The 24824-nt window shown below is 32.6% G+C and overlaps 1 protein-coding gene across 4 annotated transcripts in view; it reads left to right on the forward strand.

The window, feature by feature from the left end:
• The window catches only part of LOC133190567 (multidrug resistance-associated protein 1-like), a 962792-nt gene that overhangs the window by 321323 nt on the left and 616645 nt on the right, over positions 1 to 24824 (forward strand). For all 4 annotated transcript variants that reach the window (XM_061326266.1, XM_061326267.1, XM_061326268.1 and 1 more), the window contains one exon: positions 9245 to 9371. In XM_061326266.1, the coding sequence (XP_061182250.1) occupies positions 9245 to 9371 (127 nt within the window). The remainder of the gene's footprint in view (positions 1 to 9244; positions 9372 to 24824) is intronic.

Raw genomic sequence — 24824 nt, forward strand, 5'->3', positions numbered from 1 at the left:
TCACATTAAGCCATTCTATGATAAACAACTTGTAACACATGCATTTGAGGTGTCAACTAAATCCTTATCTAATTTTTTATAAAAGCTTTAATTTGATTGGTGCTTCTCAATGAGAGAAGCAAGCCCACGAATATTGAATGAAATTTGCCAGGGGTCCAACAGCAACGTGTTGACTCAGGACCCCAGGCTTGCGAGGATGCCATTACCTCAACGAAACACATTTTCACATCCAAAAAAATTCTCTATAGATTTTGTTTAGCTCACACACCTGCAATACTTTCTTGAGAGGGATTTTCTTCCTCCATGACTTACCAGCTTTTCTTCAAGTGTTCTGCTGACTAAAATTAATTAAATTAATAATAATTATATTAAATTGAAATTCCTAAAAGATCCAGCAGAGTTCACCAAATTTCATACAAATGTACCATTGGAAATACTTTCCTTTAATCTGGGGTTTCTTAGGGGACAACCATATTTGATTTGACAATCTGGAGAAAAAAAATGGGGGGATGAATTATAAAATATTTTTTAAAAAATATTTGTAATAAACAATCTGTCCTTCAAAATGTTGAAAGAGTTAACAAAATGTGTCCCCCAATGTTGTTTAAATAAACTGCCCCCTCCCCCCCCCCCCCCCCGAACCCAACCTACACCCTCTTAAAAAATTTGAGTTTATGCAAATTACAGAATTGTTTTTATGGGAAAATAAATAATTCGTCTCTGGTTAACTTGAAAAAGAATAAATTAGAAGCCAAAGGCTTGAAAATTGCCCCCATCTTCCACCCCTCCCACCCCCAATCAGAATAAATCACAAAAACCCTTGTTCCCCACATGGCCAATAACCATACAATTTTATCTTTCTACAATACTACAAAAAGGGTAAAAAAGGCATTCTTTGTTCCTCTGTCTGTGTACCAAGTTATTATTTAAAAAACTGAAATTTTAATGTGCTAAAATATACATAATCTTACCGCAACTGGCATTGTTTACACCAGAAAAGCCCAGACTTGATGCCTAAAAAACGTCAGTCTCCTTATGTATTTGGTTTTCTTGGTTCATAAATATGATCCTGTGTATCATGATTATGCTGAACTTCTGTTTTTCGATCCATTTTACTCGCAAGCAAATGGTAGTTTATTCAAAATCACCTCCAGCTTTCTCAACACGTCCCGGGAAGAATTTTCAAAATGGCGTGGGTGAAATATTGTTGACCAATCAGAGAACAGTATGGAAGAGTTTTAAAATCTGACCAATCATATTGTGTCATATATACGAAAATTACCGATGTTGAGATTGGAACAATTAGAGAAAACATATTTACACAGTTTTAAATATCTTGAATCAAGTGAACAAACCTAAAATTATGTTAGAAAATAATGATGTTCAATTTACTCGTCAGAATCATTCTTTTATTCCTTACAGAATTTACTGATTACGAAACATCGTTATTTCCGGTCATCATTTCCACTGAGAGCAGCCATTTTTATATTCAAGTTGACCTGTGAAGTAGACCATAAAGTTCAAATATAATGATCAAAACGAGCGGGAGATACATAAGATATAGCCTTTTTGACGGACAATTTAACTCATATGCATGGTACCAGTGATTGAAATAATGTTTAACAACTATCCTTTACACTAATTTCACAATATTTTCTATATTTTATGAAATTCTTTCGTAATAATTTCTTATTTAATTTTTTTTTTGAAAGTGGATAATAAAATAGTTCTATTCCATGTAATTGTAATAAGTACTGAATTAAAAATAATGTATACTAAATTGAGTTGTATAGTCAAGAAAACATCGTAGGTACTGTAATTAGTGGAACTCTCCCATGTCTTTTTTTTTTTCTTGTTGGGATGTGTTTACATGGGTAAATCATGTTATTTTTATGAGTAGTATAACATGTACTCTTCTATTGTTAGCCTGCAGGTGGCCACCTGTGCTGTTGGCAATAGTTGTAAACACTCGGTTGTAAACACGCTGTAAAATTTTCAACACTAGAAGAAAGTCTGAAACTCTGAAACTTCAAAATTTACCGCGTGTTTACAAGTATCATGTACAGCACAGGTGTCCCCTTAGACGTATCTATCCCTTTCCAAATGACAATTTCACACCTAGTAAAGACATGTTTTAAAAAATGAAGAAATATGAAATTGTTTAGATAACAAATTTAAACTACTGAAGTTTTCTGTTCTAAATATCAATTAAATGTAAATAGTATAAAAGCAACCTTTTATAGCCAAGTAGTGGTCTTAATTAATAAAATCTGAGAAAAAATATTAATTCCAACAGACTTATTGCAAGGACATTCTGTAAATTTTCCTAAGTTCAAAGAAATACAAATTTCAGTAAAAGAAAATACTAAGTCCAAATTAAATACAAAAAATACATACTAACTGTATAGTATTTTTTGAAAAATTATTAAGTCCAAATTTAATACAAAAATAATGCAGACTAACTGTATGTAATTTTCTGTAAAATTACTAAGTTCAATTTTAATACAAAAATAATACAGATTAACTGTAGGTAATTTTCTGTAAAATTACTAAGTTCAATTTTAACACAGAAAAAATAAACCTGAAAAAAAACTAAGTCCACAAAAATTCAAAAATGATATACTGAAAATAATCTAAGTCCCAAAAAATACAAAAAGAATACCCTGTAAAAAATCAAAGTTAGATTTTAATACAAAAATAAGCTACCTATTTTTTGGTGATACAAAAATAATATATTTTTTCTGTATTAAATTTAAACAAAACGAAAATGATTGTATTAATAATATATTAAAAATATACTTTTATGTATTATTTTTTGATATGGGTTGTTTCACTTCGATGTTATTTTTCCCAATTGAACCGGTACCGGACCCTTTCCCAATGGGTAGAAAAAAAATCGCTGGGTGTCCAGTTGTATGAAAAAGTCAATTAACTTGAGCGAGTCGACTCTCAGGCCCTTCAGGCCTTTGATTTGAAAGTTTTTCACAATAGAGCTACCTGTCCTTAAAACTCAACATCATATAAATCAATGGATAATTTTATTTTTTTAATGATTTAATTAAATGTATGCATATACAGACCCTGAAACGTGCTACTACCCCACACGCTCGCTGCACGAACAGTACACGCTCGCTACACAGTTTGCACGAAACGCTGCACGGTTTACACGAAACGCTACACGGTTTGCACGAAACGCTACACGGTTTACACGAAACGCTTTGCACGAAAGGCTGCACGGTTTACACGAAAGCCTGCACGAAAGGCTTTGTACACGTTTCTCACACGCTTTGTACACGATTCTCGCACGCTTTGGCCTCGATCTGGATTTTCTATTCGGAATCTTTCGGACTTTATTTCAATTATTAAGGATTAATCAAAAATTAGTTAAGAATTGCAATCATTCAGATTAAGTTAAGATTAAAACTCGCTACACCAGTACTATATTAACAGATAAAATATTCAATGTTCAGTTGTAATTAATAAATAGTTGTCAATGAGTATGTGACCCGCCCGGTGAAATACTTATTATCGTCTGTGTACAAACCTTTTTTCACTAGATTCTAAATTACGCACTGAAAAAAAAAATTATATTTGTAAATCATAATCTTTTACAGCATTTGATGTTTTTCCAATTATAGTTTGATATTAAATATTTGTTTATTGCTGACAAATAAACTTAGCTATAATATTGATTTGAAAAAAAAAAAAATGATTAAATTGCTTATGATTTCTGTAAACGGATTGATTTTCTTTTCCTTTTTTTCATTATTGATTGATTTATACATTTTTTGATTTAGTAAAAGAAAAAATTCATTTGATTAAATTAAGATCTGTTTATAATTTGCAAAGGTAATATGTTAACTGCATCTAACAGGAACATTGTGCAGGAAGGGGGGGGGGGGGGGGGTTACCGAGATCTTACTGTTGTATCTTCAAATCTGTACATGACTAAATATAACGGGCACTTGTTTCAGTAAGTATACCATCGGAAAAAAAATATAGAAACAAGTGCCCGTTCTAAGAGAAAAAGGATACCCTTATATCCAGCGGGACCCGATACATGTAATTCATTAAATGCTCTTTATTAAGAATGGTACATATATCATTTCATTACAGAGTTAAACTTTAATTAATCATTATATGGTAGAGAAGCAGGGGGATAGGTATTGTGACTCTTTAGTTCCCTATTGAGGCATTGTGTTTATCAAATAAAAACAATATTATACCCACCACCTTTTAAAATCCTTGATTTCCAACCCCGTCTAGACAAAAAAATCAATAATTGTGTAATCAATAGTCGCGACTCTTAACAATACATTCAATATATATACATGTCCAGTGTCCTAAAAAATATGCTCTAGAACTACGTGATTAATAAAACAACTAATATGTGATTATTCAGGATTTATTTTATTCATGAATGCACTGGAAAACTAATTCACTGTTTACAGACAATAGGATACATTTTAGAAATAAAATCCATGGGTATTTATTTATACATGTACCCATTAAATACTAATAAAACTGTTTAATTTCACGAATTAAAAATCAGTCGTTATTTTTTAGTGTCATCTTAGCTATGATTGACAAGAAATAATTGCAGAACAAGTTTTCAGTCCCGGCACGCGGAGCCCGTGATATTGTAAATGACCTTGATCACGGTCGTAAGAAGAGTGTTGAAAGTGTAAAGAAGATTCCAATATTTTTTTAAGGGGTGCATCGGGTGCACCCTGAAAAAAGCATGAAATTGTTTTAAAAAAGAAAATTATCAATAAAAGACTTGTTTACAACAAAAACTCAGTTAGTATTTTCATTTGATCCCCCCCCCCCCCGGAAATATTTAACCCTGTATTTGCCGATGCACGTGAATTATAATTTATTTATATGACTATTATTAATCAGCCAATTTTATGCATAAAAAGACTATAAATGATTCATCGTTTCATTGTATCACAATTTTATAATATAAGAAAATTATGTTCGTTTATAAAGAAAATCAGTAAACTGTGCTCCCCGGCCAAGAATTCCAATACATGTACTTCACATTTATATCAACACACTAAATTTTGCGTTTTATTTTTCACGCCTGCCATATCTATCTATTATTTCGTATTAATCAGTGATATTTTCTTATAATCCCATATCCCATAATTGTAAAATGGTGAGGAGATTCAAATAAATGAATGAAAAGAACAAGACCGGATTCCTAATGAATTTTCTTTTAAAAAATGTTCTGTATTGCTCCTTTTAAAAAATGTATTGAATCAAATACCTTAAAATTTATGTGCATATAATTAATTACTTAACACATTTTCTGTCATCTTTATTGAAATAAAAAAGAAAGAAACTCAAACAAATACGTAATACATTACCGAGTAATTTTATTTTGTTGTTTCCGTATTTTTTTTTTTCACTCTTAAAATACCACCGGTATGATATATCCAAATAATATTAGTTACAAACACCACAGAATGAGATGTTGATCCATCAATAGCCATATTTAAAATAAAAGGTCTTCCGAATGAATCCTACACGTTTCTCACACAATTCTTGCACGAAAGTCGCACGTTTCTCACACGGTTCTTACACGAAAGTCGCACGTTTCTCACACGCTTCTCGCACGCTCGCTACACGGTTTGCACGAAACGCTTTGGAGCTTACACGAAACGCTGCACGGTTTACACGAAACGCTACATGGTTTGCACGAAACGAAAAGCGCACGAAAGTCACACGCTTTTTTGGGGTAGTAGCACGTTTCAGGGTCTGTAAGTTCAAACTAACTTCATTAGCTCAGTCTTGGTGATTTTGCAGTATTCCAGAATTAATGGTTGTATGCATGGCATTGGATGTGAGTATAGATCAGCTTAAATAGTCCAGTTAACAAATGCAATGGCAGCTAGATTCTGGAGGAGGTTTTGAGTCATTAGTAGCCTAAATTACTATGTACATGCTGTAACAATGAAATGTCCTTGAACAACAACCCCCATCCTGCTGATTTGAAAATTACATAATTATATAAAAGTGCAGAACTTATCAAGAACTTAAAGATGCTTAGACACAGATTTGAACTTAATATTTTCTTAAATTTTCTGTATAATATCATGACTTATATATTGCAATAGCATTTCACATGAAAATATAATTAAAAACTTATTTTATCTGGAAATTATTGGAACTATGAATTCCGGGACGCGTTTGATAAACACATCTTTGCACTTCCACACATTTTAACTTTATCCTTAATATTTAAGAAAAGAAGCGATTTTGTTATGTATTAATGAAAAAATATTACATCTATAATCCAGTAAATTCAGAGTAGAAATGTTCAAAAGCAAAACCAACTCACCAGTATTGTCAGTCCGTGCTCTGTGATGTGTACAGAGTTTAACAAATGGAACACACCCGTGAAACGTATGTTTTTGTAAACAGGGCACGAGCTCTGTTATTGTTAATGTTTATGATTCACCAGGTGTGTTCAATTGTTAAACTCTACACACACCACTGAGCACGGACTTACAATACTGTGAGTGGGTTTTGCTTTCGAACATTTCTACTCTGAATTTTCTAGGTTATAGTTTTAATATTTTTCATTAATACACAACAAAATTGCCACTTTTCTTAAGCATTAAGAATAAAATTAAAATATGTGAAAGCGCAAGGATGTGTCAATCCAACGCGTCCAGAAATTTTGAAGTTTTGAAATAAGATTTTTATTATATTTTGGTATGAAATGCTATAGCAATGTGTAAGTCATGAAATTATACAGAAAATTTGAGAAAATATTAACTTAAAATCTGTGTCCAAGCACCTTTAAGTGCTGACGCGTAGTTCTAATTAAGGCCTGGATGACCATGCGATACTCATGGGATGGGGGAGGGGAGGGAGGCTATCATATTTTGGAAATAAATAATCTGTCCTTGAAAATGCTGAAAATAAATCAATATGTCCTCAACTGGGATGACTCTTGTGTGGTAGTAACCCCACCCCTTTCCCCATAGAAATAGGGTTTTTGAGTTTGGATAGACTTTTTTGTTCACTGTGTGTATGAATGAATAATCTATCATTGATGTAGTGACATGAAAATAAATAATCTGACTCGAAAAAAAAATTGAACCCCCCTCCAAACGAATCAAATGTTTGTCCCCTAAATTGTAAGATGTATGTCCCTGTACCATCATTGATATTTCAAAAAACAGCCAACTTGAAGTCTTATTACAATGAATAGTTCCTGTACTTCCAAAATATCTCAAATTTTTGTGCACTACAGGAGCTTTTGCAAAGCTGTCTTTGCTTAGTTCACTCTTCATATTACAGATTTACCCTCTATCCATTCCCAAATTCACCAATATATCCAAGACTTTTACACCTACCCCCTTTCCCTTTTTGTCCCATCAATTTGCCAATACATGTTCATGTATATATACTAAAACTATTATGCAATTGAAAACAAAAACTAATGTAGTGGATTTTTTCTCCTGTCAAAGAATTTTTGTATGATGATCCCGATGTTAAACCTATTTTTAAAGCACCATATAGTGAAGTATCATCATATAATGTTGAAGTATCAGCATATAATGTTGAAGTATCAGCATATAATGTTGAAGTATCAGCATATATTGACAAAGTATCAGCATATAATGTTAAAGAATCAGCATATAATGAATGTTCTCCAAATAAGGCAGCTCAGAGGTGTTCCATACATTGCAGTCAGTGACTTGCAATGTATCGCTATATGGGATTTACTAGTGATAAAGATGAATGCAATGATAAGTATTGATGTAGTTAAATACTTTTATACAGTTCTAAATTGCAGATGATTTCATTATCTGTATTATGAGGCATTGTTATTTGTGTGTTGTAACAGTCAGTGTTTGAAATTCAGAATTATTTTCTATGGGTCCAAAGGACCCACAGATAAAGGGACTACACGAGTCCTTCCAGGGCAGCGTAGACCCAAAAATAATATCATCAAATATATGGGAAAAATAAACTTTTACGTATTGATGATCTCAGTAAGTTTATCGCTTCATATGAAATATGTCAATTTAATAAAGGGTATCTACAACTCGCAGGTATAAACAATATGAAACGGTAAAACATTAATCGTCACACAGTCTTACTTGGTCATGTATAACATGTAATGAGTTTAACGTGTTTATATTACTGTAAACGTACTTTTCCTTGAAATTACAATCTCTGTGTTTAAAATCCATTTGTAGAAAAATATGCAGGTTTCTAAGATTGCTACAATATGTTGATAAAATGTACTGAAGTATACTTAGACAATTTTCCGTGAAAAGTTTGTAACCGCATACATATAGCATGAATTTATTCCACGCAGGAAAAAAATCAAATCTTCAGTATTTATTTAAAATGCACATGAAAAGAAGAATTGATACTATCTTGATAAAAATAACAAGTTTTACCCATCTTTACAATTTCTTTTAAAGACGCTCATTGGTTAATTTGTTTAATATATCCAATTAAAATGCAGGAAAGATTTAAAAGTTATGTAAATGCATAAACCAATATACGTTAACTTCAATCACAACTTCTTAAGCCTTTCCAACAAGCGGTAAAGAAAAACAACGTGTATTTTTCCAAGTTCGTTGGAAAGGTCCTAGAAGATGTGATTGACGTTAACTTGTTTCCTGGCAAATCATCATCGGCTCAAAGTTATTTCAAGGATCCATTTAGTCATACTATTCATGAGTCCTTCCTTCCGTTTGTACGTCGGTGCAGAACTTACGGGCCGACGCTAATTTCAAACACTGGCAACAGTTAACATTTCCCATGTAAATTGGGCCCCTCCTCCTTTATGTAGCCTTAATAGTGCTGCACTCAGTCTGGAGAGGACTATATTTATTTTATCAGGTAATGAAAGTTGATGTATTAATTCATTGAATTTTTTTTCTTTGCTCTGGCTACTTAGCAGAAGATGGTTATAATGAGTAAGAGTGCCTCAATCTTCCAAAATGTGAAATTCATGGCCCCTGGGCCTGGGGTTCTGGTGTTAAATTGTGAGGGCTCTATTGATCATATGGTTGAAATACATCAATTCTTTGAAAGTCTTTTCCTCTGCTCCTGAGTAGATTATAACCAGACAAACTAGGTGCATATCCTCATCTATTAGTTTATTTTGTTTTATCATATACTTATTGCCATTCTATGGATCATTTACAGGGAACATTGTATAATACTCAGTTGATGACTTAAGACCTTTGGACATCTCGTTTCTTTTCAGAATCAATATTAAAATACCAGAAAGAGCCTTAGTAGCAGTTGTTGGACCAGTTGGTAGTGGAAAGTCTTCAATTTTATCAGCAATATTAGGGGACATAGAAAAATCTGAAGGGAAAGTTACTGTTAAGGTTTGTGATTTTTTTCATCAGGACACATGATTGCAGAGAAATGTTTTATTTCAGAAGATCTCTCAGAGAAATTTTTCCTCATTCACTGTGAAATCCTTTATACTTTAAAATTTACATTTTGAACATATGAAACATTGAAAACTTTCTCACAAGAAGCAAAGTCTAATGAATAGTAATTAAGGTCTTCTGTTTCCAATGGAAGACCTTCTACTGATTCTGTTGGTTAAGATTATTAAGGTCTTCCGTCTTCAGCGGAAGGCCTTACTGTTGTTCTTAGGTTTCTTTTCCACTATTTTTAAGGTCTTCCGTCTTCATGGAAGACCTTATAGTGATTCTACTGTTTCTTATCATTATTTTTTTTCCGCCCATCTAATTTTGTGCACGCGTTTTCTTGGAGACTACTGGATGGATTTAAATGAAATTTGCAGAAACAATGTGTTGTAATCTGAAGTTATTTTATCCGAGAGATTTTTTAGAATTTCACTTCCTGTGCTAAGTTACGGACCATTTTCTGAATTTAAAAAGACATTTTGTCCGCAGATAATCTCAAGAACAGTAAAGGATATCAATGTGAAACTTTCAGGGATTATAGATCGTAATAAATATTAGCCAGGATGTGACCTTTCATTCGTCGTCAATACTTCCGGTCATTACCGGATGCAAATTTTAAAAAGTTGACTTTTTAAACTTTTTTGTTTTTCAATATTTTTATTTGATATCAGTAAGGTTTATAAAGGCTCTTCTGAAAAGGCTCAATATATAGTTTGTTTTAAAATTGATAAATCCAAAGTCTAGTTATTCATATTTTGAAATTTGAATAGGGGACCAAAATGGCGGCTCTCTCTGTAAACGCCAACAAGCAGGTCGGAGTTTACGGAGAAAGCCGAGCGTCTGGTTAAATGAAACTACCGTAAGGATCAATGAAATGTGAAGACATTGTTGGATAAGCAATCAATATGTTAAGAAATTATTAGCTCACCTGAGCCGAAGGCTCAAGTGAGCTTTTCTGATCAAAATTTGTCCGTTGTCTGTCGTCGGCGTCGTTGTTGTCGTAAACTTTTCACATTTTCATCTTCTTCTCCAGAACTACTGGGCCAATTTCAATCAAACTTGGCACAAAGTATCCTTGGGTAAAGGGGATTCAAGTTTGTTCAAATGAAGGGCCACTCCCTCCTCAAAGGGGAGATAATTACGAAATAGCAAAAAATTAATGGCATTATTGAAAAATCTTCTTCTCAAGAACCAATGGGTCAGGAAAGATGAAACTCATATGGAATTATTGTCAGGTAATGTAGATTCAAATTTGTTCAAATCATGACCCTGGGGGGTAGGGTGGGGCCACAATGGACGATCAAAGTTTTACATAGGAATACATAGGAAAAATCTTCAAAAATCTTCATCCAAGAACAGCAAAGCTATGATTGGTCATATTTATTTGGAAGCATCCTGAGGTGGTATAGATTCAAGTTTATTCAAGTCATGACCCCCAGGGGTAGGGTGGGGCCACAATGGACGATCAAAGTTTTTACATAGGAATATATAGGAAAAATCTTCTTCTCCAGAACAGCAAAGCAATGATTGGTCATATTTATATTGGAAGCATCCTCAGGTGGTGTAGATTCAAGTTTGTTCAAATCATGACCCCCAGGGTAAGGGTGGGGCCACAATGGATGATCAAAGTTTAACATAGGTGTACATAGGAAAAATTTTCAAAAATCTTCTTCTCAAGAACAGCAAAGCTTTGATTGGATATATTTTTTTGAAAGCATCCTCAGGTAGTGTAGATTCAAGTTTGTTCAAATCATGACCCCCGGGGGTAGGGTGGGGCCACAATGAACGTTCAAAGTTTTACATAGGAATATATAAGAAAAACCTTTAAAAATCTCAAGAACAGCAAAGCCACGGTTTGTAATATTTATATGAAAGCATCCTCAGATAGTGTAGATTCAAATTTATTCAAGTCATGACCCCCAGGGGTAAGGTGGGGCCACAATGAAAGTTCAAACTTGTAGAGAAAAAAGTCACAGTTAGTCAAAAAATTATGTAAGCAGTGTAGATTTAATTTTGTTCAAGTCATACCCCCCCCCCACTCCCTTTTAGGGGTAGGTTGGGACCATTTATGCATTTAAGCTTTTCAATACTGAACTGATTTTTCCTAACCACAGTGCTCAGGTGAGCGATGTGGCCCCTGGGCCTCTTGTTATAATTATGTAGCGAAACATTCCAGTCTTTTCATGAATGTGTTACTAATTGAATAGTCCACTTTTGGGGTAAACAGGAATATAAAACATGTAGAAAAACTTACAGAATTCACTGCTTTAGTGTTACTTGCCCATACACGATATATTGTACAGTAAAAACTGTCATAGCGACCCACTGTATTAAGCGACTCACTGTCAAATGTGACCGTAAAAAATTCCTTCCAACGCTTTTCCCTATATATTTATTATACCTGTATTAAAAGACCACCTGTCTGATGCGACCAGCGACCGTGATTTTTGCTACCATTTTTAGTGATTTCAGGTAATTTTACCTTGATTTAACGACTATATAATTTCCTATTTCGTTCGAGCATGCTACATTTTTGGTTCAAACATCTATACGGAGACGCATTTTTAGGTCACCTGAGTAAACTCAGGTGACCTATTGCTATCCGTTTTCGTCCGTCGTCGTACGTTGTACGTCGTTCATCGGTCGTAAACTTTTGAACATTTTTAGCTTCTTCTCTGGAACCGCTCAACCAATTTCAACCAAATTTGGCATATAGAATCTATGGGTGAAGGGGAACAAAAATTGTAAATTTCATGGTCCCTGCCCCCCTGGGGCCTGAGGGGTGGGGCTAAAACCACCAAAATTAATGCAATCTTTAAAAATCTTCTTCTTTACTCCTGGACATCAAGCAGTCAAACTGTTGGCATCATTGTAATGAGCATTGAGCCCTCTACCAAAATTGTGGAATTTATGGCCCCAGGGTCAGGGGTTCTGGTGCTAGGGCGGGGCTATATAGATCATATAGTGAAAGTGCATTATTTCTTTGAAAATCTTCTTCTCTGCTCCTGGGTATTAAATAAACTAACTAAGTATATAGTTATGATGAGTAAGAGTGCCTCTTCCAAAATTTTGAAATTCATGGCCCCAGGGTCTGGGATTCTGGTGTTAGGGTGGGGCTCTATTGATTATATAGTGAAAATGCATTAAAATTCTTTGAAAATCTTCTTCTCTGCTCCTGGGTATTGAATAAACTAACTAAGTATATAGTTATGATGAGTAAGAGTGCCTCTTCTAAAATTGTGAAATTCATGGCCCCAGGGGCAGGGGTTCTGGTGTAAGGGCGGGGCTCTATTGATTATATAGTGAAAATGCATTAATTCATTGAAAATCTTCTTCTCTGCTACTGGGTATTAAATTCAGTAACTAAGTACATAGTTAGGATGAACAAGAGTGCCTCTTCCAAAATTGTGAATTTCATGGCCCCTGGATCAGGGGCTCTGGTGTTAGGGCGGGGCTCTATTGATTATATAGTGAAAATGCATTAATTCTTTGAAAATCTTCTCCTCTGCTCCTGGGCATTAAGGTAATAAACTAAGTACATAGTTATGATGAGGAGGTGGGCCTCTTCCAGAATTGTGAAAGCCATGGCCCCTGGGTCAGGGGTTCTGGTGTTAGGGCAGGGCTCTATTGATTATATAGTGAAAATGCTTTAATTCTTTGAAAATCTTCTTCTCTGCTCCTGGGTATTATTTAAACAAACTAAGTGCATGGTTATGATGCATAAGGATGCCTTTTCCAAAATTGTGAATTTCATGGCCACAGGGTAAGGGGCTCTGGTGTTAGGGTGGGGCTCTATTGATTATATAGTGAAAATGCATTGATTCTTTGAAAATTTTCTCTGCTACTGGAGATTATTTAAACAAACTAAGTGCATGATTATGATAGACAAGGATGCCTCTTCCAAAATTTTTAAATATATAGCCTCACTTTTTGGGGTTCTTGAGGAGGGGGGGGGGGGGTCTATTGATTATATAGTGAAAAAGCATTAATTCTATTAATTAATCATTAATTAATCCTGTCGGCTCCTTAGTGTTGAGCTGATAAATAAATTGCTTAGCTATGATGAAAATGGGAGCTTCAAACAGAATTTTTAAATCTTGTGGTCCTAGGGTCAGGGGTTCTGGCATAACGAGAAGGGGGGGGGGGCTTTTGATAATATAGTGGAAAAGTGTTAATTCTTTGAAGTCCATAGTAATGATGATGAGGGTAACTCTTCCAAATTTGTAAATTTCTTGACCCTTGGTCTTGGGTTCTGGTGTTAGGGTAAGGCTTCGTTGAATCTGTAGTGAAAATGCATTGTACCTGTGAAATTCTTCTCTGCTTCTGGGCATATCGGAAGCAAACTGAGTAAAAGTTTAAATGATATGAGTAAGCGTATTTCTACCAGATTTTTAAACATCTGGACCATTGGTCTAAAGCATTCTGGTCCTGGGCAGGGCTCTATTAATTTGTATTCTACTGAGAGAAGTTATTCCCCTTTTCCATTCACCTTTGATAATTAATCACTGTAAATAATGTATTTGAAAGGTTAATAGAATAAGATAATTATGCAAGAATGTTTATTGTATAATTAAAAAAGTACTTTCTTAGTTTTAATAATCAGGTAGACCTGTAAGTAATAGATAAATAAAAATGAGACAAAAATAACTTATCTTATTAAAAGTTCTTCAAAGACCATAAGAGAGGTCAATGCTAGAGATCTTAATATGGGTTTAAAAATAGTACAGAAGCACTAATAGTTTGTTAATAGTCTGCATGGTGATAGTGTTAAGTGGGGGACAGATTAGAACTCAATTTCTGAGTTGATAGTGAATACTAGACTAATTATTTTGTTGATCCTGATCTTCCTACTTCTCTTGTTTTTGTTCCTCTGCTCTGCCTCTGGGTATTAAGTAATCAAAGTAAGCATGCTAACTGTATAGTTATGATGAGCAATAGTGCCTCTTTCAAAATTGTGAATTACTTGGCCTCTGGTGCAAAATACAAACCAAATTCAATTGTTGGAAAGTTGTTACGCGATACTCAGGTGACCTATAAGGCCCGTGGGCCTCTTGTTATCAATTAAAATTTTAAATAGTGAGTTTTGCAAATAAAACAACATTACAGGATAAATATGTTTACTTACGTTTTGATATTTACTCAGTAAACATTGAAATCTAATACATAAACAATGAATAAAACATTCACGTTGTTTGAGCTCCATTTTGAAAATAGATTTAGAGGTCGATCCCGATATCATTTCGTGCTACAGTCCCTGAAATGTTCTACTTTCCCATTTTTCCGTTTGCTCACCGTTCGTTCAGCGTGCGTTCACCGTTCGCTCTCCGTTCACAGTTTTGCGTTCACCGTTCATCGTGCGCTCACATTCACCGTTCACAAAGCGTTCAGCGTTCGCTCTTCGTTCCGTTCACTTTGCGTTCATCTTGCGTTCAGCATTCACCTATCGTTCAGTTTTCATTGTCATTCGGAACTCCGAAGTGAAAGGACTTATCTTTTTGTAGGGAAGGAGTTACAGTTTTTTTAATTTAAAAACTAATATATCGTGTTTGAAGAATCATTATTTCATGTTGAAAAATATCTACGATATATATTTTTATTATTCTTACTTAGCTGTTAGGTTATTTATTAAATTACTCTGGAAAAAAAATGTTGTTATAAGCACATTCTGTACCTATGTAGAACGATGCTGAAATATTTTTTAAATTTAACTAAGGGCAATGTGCAAATACTTCAAGCACTGCGACATTTTGTTGTTTTGTTAAAGACGACAAATCGTTAATGGTGATATAATTATCCAAGTCAAATAATTATGCAGCAAAATTACAAAAATATTTATTTCTCACACGTTTTTTTTTTTTCAATTACTACAGAAAATATGATAGAACTAGTTCTGAGAGTTATACATAGCACTGCAGATATCCTCTTAATTTATTATCTTTGGAGCGAATTAAATTGATAGTGTGGTTAAAGGAAATATTTATTTGAAATGTACTGCAGTACAGAATTTTCTCTACTATAATATGTAAAGTCTACAGTTATAGAGAAAAAAAATTCTTTCTTCACCGTAACTTTATATGTTTGCCATTAAATATGATTAATACCCCCCCCTTTTCCCCCTAGATTGGTTACTTAGTCAGTACTGTATTTCCAGAATATTTTAATTAACATCTTTTTTTTTAAATTAAGGTCTTTTTTAGAACAAAAATTTCAGTCTCAAAACAAACATGCATCTGAAAAAGTCACAAAACAATAGTAGTTCAAAATGTACACGTGTCGGCATTGGTATTTGAAATTGGCAGAGAGTATGTTTCAAATTCAAGTGTTAATGCCCAATGTATTTTATTCATTTATTATTCAAATGTTTGGATCAAATCTAGAAATGATAAAAATAGATGTTATAACTTGTTGGAAATACTCGCACTTTGTCTTCAATGTGACGAAACTTTCACACCTGCACAGTGCCGAATGACTTTGATTGACAAGACAAGCACGTGGACTTCATGTGAACTTGAAGCAGGAAAAAAAACGAGTATGACTGTCAAACAAATGGATATGATTTGTTGATAAAAAAAATTACTTTTACTGTCTGATATATTTAGAAAAAAATTTCAGAGTTTTTGATTGATATAGGTACAAACATTTAGTGAAGCTTGAAAGGAGGGGGGGGGGCTAAAATGGAATCTCTCTCTCTCTTTCTCTCTCTCTCTCTCATTTGTCTGTTTAATAAAAACTATAACAGCATATTACTTAAATATCAAGTTCTGAAAATTGAATTTATAACAAATAATATGAATATGTATCTTTGTATTATCTTGTCCGAGTATAACCACGGCCATCTACATATACATGTAGAAATCAGCTCAATAAATCATCATGAAAAATAGAAATGACACATAATATATTATTGTATTAAAAATGTATTATACGAGCGTATAAATGCAAAACGTCCACTGACCTTTGTAATTAACTTTTTTCATTTCTTTACACGAAATCGCCCTGACAAGGAGATATATAAATGGATGTTACAACCGCTTTAATTCATTCTATAAGTCAGAAGTTTTCTCTGATTTATTTATACTTCAGCGTTCGGCAACAATTGCAATGTTTTAATGCGATAAAAATCGTGTGATTAAAAACTTAATATGCATGCATCGTCTTTCTTAGGACAATTTTGGAGAATTTATTTTATTGACTTATTTATTCATTCATTTATTGGTTTACTTATTAATTATTTATTTATTTATTTTTTTTTTTTTGGGCACCTGACATTATAATACAATAAAATAGTTTCAATGCAAGGAAAAGATCAGAGGCATTCCGAATATATCGTTCATCTTGCGTTCACCGTTCACTTTCCGTTCGCGTTTGCGCTCCGTTCGTGTTCTGCGTTCGCTCACCGTTCAGCGTTCACACTTCGTTCACCAAGTTGCGTTCAGCATTCACACATCATTCACTCACCGTTCCCTCTGCGTTCGTTCAGCGTTCGTTCACCGTTCGTTCACCGTTCGTTCAGCGTTCGCTCACCATTCAAGTGGGAAAGTAGAATGTTTCAGGGACTGTATAACAGTATAAGGGCCTTATAGACATTCAGCTATAAACTTGCCTGTTTTACTTTTAATTTCCAAGTAATTAAATCCAACATGTTTATTTAATTCAATTGTGTCACTGTATGGTTATGAAAACACACACTAGCTAGCACCCATACAAGGTAATAATTGAAGTGATAGAAGTACCTGGTGACAAATACGCAATTAGACACGGTAATTTAGTCATGGAAAAATTTTATTAATTAGGTTAAATAATTTTTTAGTTATAAATATGACTTTATTTGCTACCAAATGCATAACAAAATTCATTGCACAATTTTAAATTCTTAGTAATGTGCAGAATATACGACGTTTTATAGACTATTGTGTATAAAAAAAAATCTATTATAAGAAGAAAAGCTTTACAGCTTTTTTATAATGATTAAAAAATCATAATATTTTCAGATATTCAATATTTCCCAATAATCAATATGACTTATGTGTGGATCAAACGCAAATTTTATTATCGAACATGATGATTTTACCCATAATATGCAAGCATTACAGTTGAACAGTAAGTGAAAATATACCGTACATGGTATAAAATACATTCCACATACATGTATAATATTTTCAGCATTGTATATTTGAATACTGCAGAAAATAAGCAACCTGTATTAAGAGACCACCTGTCATATGTGACCTTTTTTCCTTTCTCCTTTGGAAGGTCTCTCAGTACAGGTTTGACTGTATGTACAGTGTGATAAATATACATTTTTAAGCTCGAAAATCAGGCTAGAAACACACTTTTTAAAATTTCATTGAAGCTATCACATGCACTCACATTCCAAAGAAAAGGCGCTAAGATTTTCTCATGACGTTTGGCGTGAAATAATGTATTGTGACCCACCATTTATAGTAGACAAATCGACTGATGCAGTAGTGTAGAAGTAAAGAAAAAGATTATACGGACATGTCTGTATTTGAAATTGCATAGAATAAAAAGTTGGATGCATGTGTCGTTTTTATGCCCTATGCTTCATACCTGAGCAGTTTTTCAATTGTGATATAGATATAAATGTATTTTTTAAATTTCCTTTTTAAAAATAAAGTTTAAACTTTTGATATAACAGCTGTAATTGTGGTTGTTTATATAATGATGTTTATCAGTGTAACAAACTTTTAATTAAAATATGTCAAAGGAAAAAAAATAATCATGCAGTCGACACTTGTTCAGTTGTTCCATATCTTTTCAGATACTGTGCTTGTCTCAATGTGATAATAAATAAACACTTTCTAACGCTTTCGATTTTCAAACATTAAAAAAATTGTAAAAAAGTTTTCTATCTGTGATAACTTCAGTTTGAGTTATATAAAAAATGACTTACTTATTGTGACGTCATAATCAAATGTGCACAAGAAAGTCGCCCAAATCGTATAAATTGCATACTCAGTTTTAACGACGTCAGCAAACCCGCGACCTACGTTAAAAATTATTGATAATTTTGAATGAACTGTTTAACAACAATTAATTGTTTATTATAATAATAAGATTGATTATTATTATTTAACGCCGAGTTGGCAATATTTCAGCCATATTTCGGCAAATTATAAGATAAAACATCTTTAATGAATTATTTAATCAAAACTTGATATAAGTTATATAGAAGAAATAAGTGGTGATAATTTAATAATTGTATCAATTGTTTTCATTAATCCCCGACCCTATGCTTGATGGAAAATGGCATCCAACCCGATGTTAAAAAGAAAAAGGAAGCAATTATCACTTCAAGAATTTGAAAAAATAAACTTTCATGTGAATGGGCTTGGAAATAATTGATAGGCAATTGATAACACCATATATTTATAGTATATAAATTACATATTAGTATAATATGTGATATCAAAGTACAACAGGTATCAAAATAAAGTTGCTATCATGTAAAGAGAAAACATCAATTAAATTGATATTTTTCAAGTTTAAAAAAAAAAAGAAGAAGGGGGCATATATTTACTTCTGTTCCTAAATTAAGTGCAGGACTTAAAACAAAATATTACTTTCTGCTATAAGCTAGGTTGTAATTAACTGTCAGTAGATAGAAACTATAAGATATATTTATTAATTAATTGGAATTGTTCCGTCACCAGTGTTACAACACACTTTGAAAAATTATGCACTTTGAAAAAAATTTTCAAAGTGTGTTAATTTTGGGACCATGTTAACGCACTTTGAAAAAAAAAATATTTCTTTTCAAAGTGTGTTAATATCGACCATATTAACGCACTTCGAAAAAAAAATGTTCACGGCTTGGTCAATAGTCTTGCAAATTTTAGATATGATAAATAATTATTTGAACCTGGTTGGATAACTTTTCGGTGATGACGTCAGGATCTGAGATATAGACGTTTTAAAGATTTTTAAAGATTTTTTAGGAGTTGTCTTGTTTCCAAAGGTTCTTGTATTTTACTGTTGTAAAAGGGAATTGAGTCTAAGAAACAATGGAGGAATGATTAGTGAATAGCACAGTTTCATTTCTTTTTTTTTTCTTTTCTTTTTTAAATTTTATCCAGTTTTTAATAAGTTCGGTAGATGTATAGTTGTCAATAAGTGACTTAAAGCATCGCATTTTTCTTAGGGAAAAGGGAGCAATTATGATTTTTCCATACCATGAAATTCTCTCTCTCTCTCATCGTCTATTTTATCATGTTCATCTATCTATCTATCTATTGTGATCATATATGAAACAATGGTTGACCGATTAATTTTAATAGTAAGAAAATAAACCTTAGCCTCATTACTTACTTGACTGTAATTTTTACCTCGTTCACTAATAACTTTTTCTCAAAAAAGTTACGCAGTCAGATAACTTCTAAATCTGTAATTTGATAACATAAAAACGTCAAATAGCATGTTTTAATTACCATGTAAATGCATTTTTTCTGAGGAATCATTGTGGATACATTTTGAATAAATATTCTTTAATATATATGAATATTATTTAATATGATAGGGTGCGTAATTTTTTTTTTTTCAGGAAAGCTTATCTCAATTTTTTCATCTATTTTACGTTAACTCAAATTTATTGAGAGAAATAAAATCAATGCCATACCAGTTATTTAAATACATATATTTGTGTAGGAAAGATAGAGAGTTGGGCTGAGGGACTTTCCACCTGTCTTCTCGTTCTCGATGAGGGTAGATCAATTTATCATTTTTTCGGAAGAAATATAACAAATTAATGCTGTCTATTATTAAAATCTAAGTCAAAAATTTTTGTTTTATACATAATTTTTTAAAGTGCGTTAAGTGTCTCCATGGTTAAAAAATGTTGATGTACACTCTTAACGCACTTTGAAAAAAATGTTCAACGTGCGTTGATTTATATATATATATATATATATATATATATATATATATATATATATATATATATATATGTACATGTATATATTAGGGATGTCAATGAATATTCAAACATTCGAATATTCATTCGATGAGTTGATATTCGAATATGAATTTAAGATTCGAATATTCATTTTTTTTTTATGCAGATTTAAAAAAGAAAGAAAATTATAAATTTTAATTAGAAAACTTCTGGAATTATAAATTTTAATTAGAAAACTTCTGGAATTATCTGTTTTATTTACCAGCGATCAATTTGAGGCGACTGTTTTTTTTTTCTTTCCTTTCTAAACTTATAGATCTACTAAATGATTTCGTTTTGAGCAAGGTATAAAACAATTATACAAGAATTCTTAATGTATGATAAAATGTACTTTGACTGGTTCTAATAGATTAATACAATTAGATCTAGAATCAAGGACAACAGAATGAAACTCTTCTAAAATATTCACAGTCTAAAAGACATGAAGGGTATACTTAATAGAGTAAATTTTATTGGTTATTGAATTACATGTTTCATAGAATAAGTCTGTTGCACTATTAAAAGCTAAATTTCAAAATAAATGATTCAATAACTACATTATCTTTGGTTGTGCATATTCCTAAATTCTAAAATAGTTATCGGAAAATTAGTCAATGACCTAAGAAAATTGTCTATTAAAGTGTTTAGTTTATATTTTCAAAACATTGTATTAAAGACTGTGATCAAATATCTTCTTAAGCAGATAATTGTAATTTAATTAAATGTATTTAAATCTGTACAATATAATGATCACAATATTGCTCAAGTAAACGACTAGATCATCAGTTGGAACTTCTAAAAATATTTTTAAAAATATATTCTGGTTTTATGCACTTTAATCAAGTATTTATTTCTAATAATTACAAATATCAAATGTAGTAATACTTACTGTACACCTTCATTTAAAATTTTACTTCAAATACCACGCGACATAAAACCTGTCACGAGTGTAGGATGATCCATATATTTAAAATCAACCAGATTTTATTCATTATATCGAATATTTATATATATTCGAATACTTTCATTGAATATTCAAATATGAATTATTGACAAAATTGACATCCCTAACATATATATATATATATATATATATATATATATATATTATATATATATATATATATATATATATATATATATATATATATATATATATATATATATATATATGTATGAAAAAGAAAAATCAATCGAAAGCTCTGACCAAGTAGTCATGAAACTCACAATTAAGTACATTATAATGATACAAAAATCCTCCGTAAAGCTTTAGCACTTTCATTTCAGATCTTCAGAAGCTTAACATAAATGTATACACAACAGTATCACAGTAACAATTAATATGACATTAAAGTAAGTGGAATGTTTTATGTCTATGTGATGTCATAGATAATTTGCTATAACCTGGAAAAAGTACAAGAAAATCTTAGAGAAATTTATAAAACACTATTAAGTTTCGGTTTTAAAATTTTTCTCTCTGAATAGCACTGGTGCATCTGAGTTTATAGAATGGAAAAAATGTTATATATTAAATTATTACAAGCTGTGCACTGCTGGATTTGTCTGTATTCAGGTGTACTTGTATGCTGGTTACACAGGCACACCCAGTCTCACCAATTCCTTGCATTTAGAACACTTAGCCTATATAACAGATTTGAAATGAAAGCACTAAATTAAAGCTTTATATGGAGGATTTTTGTGTTTTTATACTTTTTAGCTCACCTGAGCTGAAAGCACAGAGTATCCTAGGGTAAAGGGGGTTCTAGTTTGTTCAAATGAATGGCCATACCTAGCTTTTTCAATGGGAGATAATTAAGAAAAAGTAAAAAAAAAAAATTGGGTAGGGTCATTTGAAAATCTTCTTAAGAACCACTGGGCCAGAAATGATTAAAGAACAAGTCTCAATAATTAATATAAGGCTTATCTGTGGTCCCCGGTTACTCGTCAAATTTCGAACATTTATTAAAATTTTTAAAAATTAAATTCTGTTATTAACTAATGTCTTTATTATTTGAATCATCATCTAAAAATGTCAAACAATAGATATAGGCAGCATACAAAGCTAGCCGTTGAAGGTAGGGTCCTTTGATTTTCATGAATATCAAAAGAAATCAGTGACAGGTACACACTTCAAAGCTTTCGTAAACACCGAGCACAGGTTTGTTCAGAGTTGAGTTTGAAATATAATGTGTATATTATATGTGTAAAGGTTGAGTGAAAATATCTTTGTTGAACAACCTTGTGCTCTATATTTTCTAATTAAAAGTATTGTGATTTTGAATCTTTTTCAGTGACTTCATTTACATAGGATTAACCTCTTTATGACCTGTTTAGAATCATAACGAGCCACATGGATTTGTATCGTTACGGATAAATGCCCCAAGTAAACGTGCTAGTTCTCTGTTGAAACGTACTCAGTTTTATATCGATCAGCATGGACTTGTATGGTTCATCTTGTTAGAGCTTTTATTGCCAAAGTTTTGTAAATAGAAAATTGTATTTGTAGTTGATTGTGAATCTTGAACATATAATTTGTCTTTGAAAGAAAAATATCATACTAAGATCTTTTTATAGCATCTAATCTAAATGTCTCTGCCCATTTCCATCTAATAGAGAAACCGTTGTCTGATCGGGGGAAAATTTTCTGGCATTTTTTAGTGCCGTAGGTGTTAAAAATAGGCTTGTATTTTTTGATATGTTTAATTATTCATTATAAATACACAATGTTTTAATTAGAATTACTTCGTTATACACAATGAAAACAAACAAAATACCGTATGCTAATATTTAACCGGTAAACCAAGGGCGTAAAAAGGGACCATACTACTAGACTTAAGTAGAATACTCCTTATGTGAAAGCTACCTGACATAGTGTAGATTCAAATTTGTTCAATTCCTGATCCCCAAGGGTAGGGTGGGTCCACTATGTAGGATCAACGTTTTACACGGGTATAATTTCAAAAAAAAAAAATCTTTAAAAATCTTCTTCTGAAGAATAGGAAAACCATAATTAATCATATTTATATGAAAGCATCCTAAGGTTGTGTAGATTCAATTTTTTAGCTCATTGAGCCGAAGGCTCAAGTGAGCTTTTCTGATCACTTTTTGTCCGGCATCCATCTGTCTATCCGTCTGTCTGTCCATCTGTCTGTCTGTAAACTTTTTACATTTTCGACTTCTTCTCAAGAACCACAGGGCAAATTTCAACCAAACTTGCCACAAAGTATCCTTGGGTGAGGGGGATTCAAGTTTGTTCAACTGAAGGGCCACGCCCTCTTTCAAGGGGAGATAATAAAGAATTAGTAAAAAAAAATAGTAGTTTTTTTTTTAAATCTTCTCCTCAAGAACCACAGGGTCGGGAAGATGAAACTCATGTGAAAGCATCCTCAGGTAGTGTAGATTCAAGTTTGTTCAAATTATGACCCCCGGGGGTAGGGAAGGGCCACAATAGAGGATCAAAATTTTACATAGAAATATATAGGAAAATCTTTAAAATTCTCAAAACAGCAAAACCATTATGAGTTATATTTATATGGAAGCATCCTCAGGTAGTGTAGATTCAAGTTTGTTCAAATCATGACCCCCGGGGGTAGGGCGGGGCCACAATGGAGGATCAAAGTTTTACATAGAAATATATAGGAAAAATCTTTTAAAATCTTCTTCTCAAGAACAGCAAAGCCATGATGAGTCATTGTTATATGGTAGCATCCTCAGGTAAGGTAGATTAAAGTTTGTTCAAATCATGACCCCCGAGGGTAGGGCGGGGCCACAATGGTGGATCAAAATTTTACATAGAAATTATAGGAAAAATCTTTAAAATCTTCTTTTCAAGAACAGCAAAGCCATGATGAGTCATATTTATATGGAAGCATCCTCAGGTAGTGAACATTCAAGTTGTTCAAATCATGACCCCCGGGGTTGGGCAGGGCCAAAATGGAGGATCATAGTTTTACTTAGAAATATAAAGGAAAAATCTTCTTCTCAGGAACAGAAAAGCCCTGATTGGTCATATTTATATGGAAGCATCCTCAGGTAGTGTAGATTTAGGTTTGTTCAAATCATGACCCTGGGGGTGCAGCGGGGCCACAATGGAGGATCAATGTTTTACATAGAAATATAAAGGAAAAATCTTTAAAAATCTTCTTCTCAGGAACAGAAAAGCCCTGATTGGTCATATTTATATGGAAGCATCCTCATGTACTGTAGATTCAAATTTATTCAAATCATGACCCCTGGGGATAGGGTGGGGCCACAATGGAGGATCAAAGTCTTAAATAGAAATATATAGGAAAATATCTTCTGATGAAGAACTGCAAAGCCATGATTAGTCATTTTGATGTGGAAGCATCCTCAGATAGTGTAGATTCAAGTTTCTTAAAATGATGACCCTCGGGGATATGGGTGGGCCACAACGGGGGATCAAAAATTTTACATAGGAACATATAGGAAAA

The sequence above is a fragment of the Saccostrea echinata genome, unplaced genomic scaffold (assembly GCF_033153115.1).
Source record: "Saccostrea echinata isolate AGI-Se365-2 ecotype Australia unplaced genomic scaffold, CSIRO_AGI_Sech_v1 ptg000022l, whole genome shotgun sequence".
NCBI lineage: Eukaryota > Metazoa > Mollusca > Bivalvia > Ostreida > Ostreidae > Saccostrea > Saccostrea echinata.